Here is a 4526-nt window from a genome sequence, read left to right on the forward strand (position 1 = left end):
ATAGTCAAGGATCATCGACACAACAACATAGTTCTTCATTTTTGCCCAGCTTGTCCCCAAATTCTCAACAATTATCCGGTTTGTCCCCAAATTGTCAACAATTATCCGGTTTGTCCCCAAATTCTCAGCCATTTGATTACCTTTTGACTCCTGAAGACGAGCAACGACCAAACTATTCAAACGTTTCCCCGGTGTTGTTAAACTTGGATTCATCTGGTTGGAGCAATTATTGGAGTCGTGAATATCAAAACTTAACGGGAGGAGAACCGGGACCAACTCAAGAAGTACAACCCCCTAGTAACCAAAACAGCCCAAGAAGGACAAAACGTTCAAACGCCGGTGTGCCACCTGATTGTGGGAGTTATAAGAGAAAACACCATCACCATCATTGATTATGTCCTAGAGATTTAGTTATGTATTTATTTGAATTTCTAACGTTAGTTTGTACAAAAAAACATAAACCTTGGTAGTAATTATTTGTTGACATACGTTGTGTTTTTACCATGGTTATTTCGTTTATGACATTTATCACGTATATGCTTCCCAATCAAACTGACCGGGTCCGAAACGAGGATCGCAGTAGCATATTGTACGTGGTCAAAGCACGGTGTTTGATATATTCAAATCTGTCAAAAAAGCTACACAAAAAACAATTTTTTTGAAACTTCGGTTGTAATTATTTGTTGACATACGCTGTGTTTCTACCATGGTTTTTTCTTTTCTGACGTTTATCACGTATATGCTTCGCAAACAAACTGACGGCGTTCGAAACGAGGATCGCAGCAACATATTGTACGCGGTCAAAGCGGGGTGTTTAAGATCTCAAATCTGTCAAAAAGGTTATACAAAAAACAGTTTTTTTTAAACTTTGGTTGTAATTATTTGTTGACATACGCTTTGTTTTTACCATGGTTTTTTCTTTTCTGACACTTATCACGTATATGTTTCGCAAACAAACTGACCGCGTTCGAAACGAGGATCGCAGCAACATATTTTACGCGGTCAAAGCGGGGTGTTTGAGATCTTCAAATCTGTCAAAAAAGTTATACAAAAAACATTTTTATTTTAAACTTTGGTTGTAGATATTTGTTCGCATACGCTTTGTTTTTACCACGGTTTTTTCTTTTCTGACACTTATCACGTATATGCTTCGCAAACAAACTAACCGCGTTCAAACCAGAATCGTAGCAACATATTGTACGCGGTCAAAGCGGGGTGTTTGAGATCTTCAAATCTGTCAAAAAGGTTATACAAAAGACAGTTTTTTTGAAACTTTAGTTGTAATTATTTGTTGACATACGTTGTGTTTTTACCATGGTTTTTTCTTTTCTGACGTTTATCACGTATATGCTTCGCAAACAAACTGATCGCGTTTGAAACAAGGATCGCAGCAACATATTGTACGCGGTCAAAGCAGGGTGTTCGAGATCTTCAAATCTGTCAAAAAAGTTATACAAAAAACATTTTTTTGAAACTTTGGTTGTAAATATTTGTTAGCATACGCTTTGTTTTTACCACGGTTTTTTCTTTTCTGACACTTATCACGTATATGCTTCCCAAACAAACTAACCGCGTTCGAAACGAAAATCGTAGCAACATATTGTACACGGTCAAAGCGGGGTGTTTGAGATCTTCAAATCTATCAAAAAGGTTATACAAAAACAGTTTTTTTGAAACTTTAGTTGTAATTATTTGTTGACATACGTTGTGTTATTACCATGTTTTTTTCTTTTCTGACGTTTATCACGTATATGCTTCGCAAACAAACTGACCGCGTTCGAAACGAGATTTGTAGCAGCATATTGTACGCGGTCAAAGCGGGGGGTCCTCATCATAAGGGGTCCAGTTAAATTGAAAAAGAAAGGTGAAAAAAACAGTTTTTTATAATCCACATTACTATACGTTGTCAATATATATCAGTTACATAATTTTAACTCACCACACACCATCCACATCCCTTTCCATAAAATAAACATACAATAAGCAAATACATTCATGAGAAACGAGATATTACACAATAATTGAAACACACGCAATAATTAAAACATACAATAAAGCTAGTTTAGGAAACTACAAACAAATGTCACTGATAAAGATCGGGACAATTATTTTTATTATGACCGACTTCTCTGCATACACCACATTTACGAACTCTAGGTTCGTCATCATAATGGTCGTCCATCTCGTTATGAATTCTTCTAGCACGTCTCCTCCCTCGTTTCACGGTAATTTGAGAGGAGTCTCCTCGAATTTTCCAACCCGAGTCCCTCCAATAATCACGGTGTCCGACTGGGTACCAGTGACCTTCATATTGTTGACGGTATGTTGCTGTGTGTAATCGAACATCAACAACATTGTGAGGTTGTTCACGTCTCCGGTGGCAAACTGCAATGGCGTGGGAACATGGAAATTTATTTAGTTGCCACTTACCACATGTGCATTTTCGTTTCTTATACTCAACTGTATATTCATTTCCACCATCATCGATTGTTTGAAGCCTTGATTAAACTTGATATCGTCTCTCCGTAACGTCAAAAACAAACACTGTATGTTCTCGCGATCGTTGATCACGGGCATTGAACAAACCCCATAAGCGTGGGGGTAACGCCGTATTGCAGCTCCATGCAATCTAAGTGTGCATTACATACTGGGCTACATCTCTATTAAACGTAACTCAAAGCATGCCTTTATAGGCAACAATCTAGCAAAGCGTAGGACATTATTTAAACTTTAAGAGATGTTGGTAGTTAGGTTACCCCACCGACGATTATTCTTATCATGCACCACGGTCCATTTACTTTTATCAATGGAATTTAAGTAATCCCAAGCTTTTTGATTGATAGCCTTCATTTGCCTAACCGAATGCAAGTACTTTCTGCGTTGCGTTGTGCTACCAATTGCCCAACATAATCTCTTCAAGGTTGCGCTTTTGAATTTTGCGCAAAGTTGCTTCTAATATGACGAAGACAATAACGATGGTAAGCATTAGGCTCTTTCCAATCATCTAAAGTCTCCATCGCCTTAATGATTCCTTTATGACGGTCGGAGATAACACAGAGGCCGCCCATATTTTCATTTACAATGTGCTCTCGTAACTGTCGGAAAAAACACGTCCAACTTTCATTTCTTTCTTCATCGACAATTGCATACGCCAAAGGCAATATGTAATTGTTTGCATTTTTTGTAACCGCAATCAACAACTTACCCCGATATGAACCTTTTAGACGAGTCCCATCTACGGAGATAACAAGCTGGCAATAATGAAAAGCTTTAATAGTCTCCCCGAACGCCAAAAAAACGTATTTGAATACTGCACATTCTGATGACCCATGCGGATGATGTAACCATTGTACAATAGTACCCGGGTTTGCGAGTTGTAATGCTGCAATGTACTTAGGTAACTCTTCAAAGTTACTTTCCCAACTACCGTAGATACTCTCTATAGCTTTTCTTCATGCAGTCCACGCTTTAATATACGTAATATCAACATTCAACTTCTCCTTGATATAAGATTGAATCTGTTTTGCTTTATAAGTTACATCTGCACGAATTTGCGATAAGATATATGAAGCAACATCTTTGGATCTTAATGAGCAGTTATTGTTGTGTTCTACTGTGGAGTAGCAACTATGTGCAGGTGTCCATACATTTATTCTCCATAAGTTGTTATTTTGTCTTTTGGAGGCGGTTACAGCCCAGCGGCATGTTGGAGGGGGCTGGATAGGAGTACCGTCTTTGTTTGGCTTTAATGTGCGACATTTTGCTTTCCAAAAGGTTGGCTTGCTATCAGACACGTAGAGCTCTCTGTGCTTTTCAACGTTCCACCTACGGACTGCGGACATCACGTCGTCCTTGGATTCAAATAACATACCAAGATGGATTTCCTTCGTATTCTCATTCCAGAGAACAATGTCATCGTCACCATTAAAATCAGAAAGCTGATAATCTTCTAACTCCTTAACACGGTCAGAAAAATCAACTGGTTGTTGAGAAAATCCATTATAAATATTGGAATGGTAATGCTCTGATGATGGAGGGACAACAACATCTTCTTCGGAATCAACATCTTCCGGGGTGACTTTACTTTCTTCAGTTTCTTTCAGATGTGTAACCTTAAAGGAAATAATAAATGAATATAATATATACAACAAAATGTCTTCAAAATTATATATATATATATATATATATATATATATATGAAAATTCTAACCTTTTGAGTCATCAAAACCCCCATTATTGTTATCTTGTTCACAAGACGGGGTTTCTAAACTTGTGTAGCTTGAAATACCGAGCTCCAAATTTTGAGATTGTGTATGATTGTAATGGTGTGCTTGTGGCTCACCAGCTCCAAAATTATTGAATAAAGAAAAACCTCTTAAAAGATCCATGCAACTTGTATGTTGGAAAGGAACTATTGTTTCCCATTTTACGTATATTTCAGCTATGAAGTTTTCAACAGATTCAGCTAGATAGTACAACATGCTCATACTATCCTCCCCAACAATAAATGAGGAATCACATGTGCC

At 37.6% G+C, this 4526-nt stretch overlaps 1 protein-coding gene across 1 annotated transcript; it reads right to left on the bottom strand.

Annotated features, from left to right (window-relative positions):
• Positions 1 to 2915: 2915 nt before the first annotated feature.
• LOC143536797 (uncharacterized) lies at positions 2916 to 4234 on the bottom strand. Its single transcript, XM_077030711.1, has 3 exons — positions 4211 to 4234; positions 3496 to 4112; positions 2916 to 3450 (listed from the first exon to the last, which is right to left on the bottom strand). Exons 1-3 carry the CDS (start codon positions 4232 to 4234, stop codon positions 2916 to 2918), a joined length of 1176 nt encoding a protein of 391 aa, XP_076886826.1.
• Positions 4235 to 4526: the final 292 nt, after the last annotated feature.

Source organism: Bidens hawaiensis, unplaced genomic scaffold (genome assembly GCF_021521415.1).
Source record: "Bidens hawaiensis isolate Kalapana, Puna unplaced genomic scaffold, B.hawaiensis_p1.1 tig00010928_1, whole genome shotgun sequence".
Classification (NCBI taxonomy): Eukaryota; Viridiplantae; Streptophyta; class Magnoliopsida; order Asterales; family Asteraceae; genus Bidens; species Bidens hawaiensis.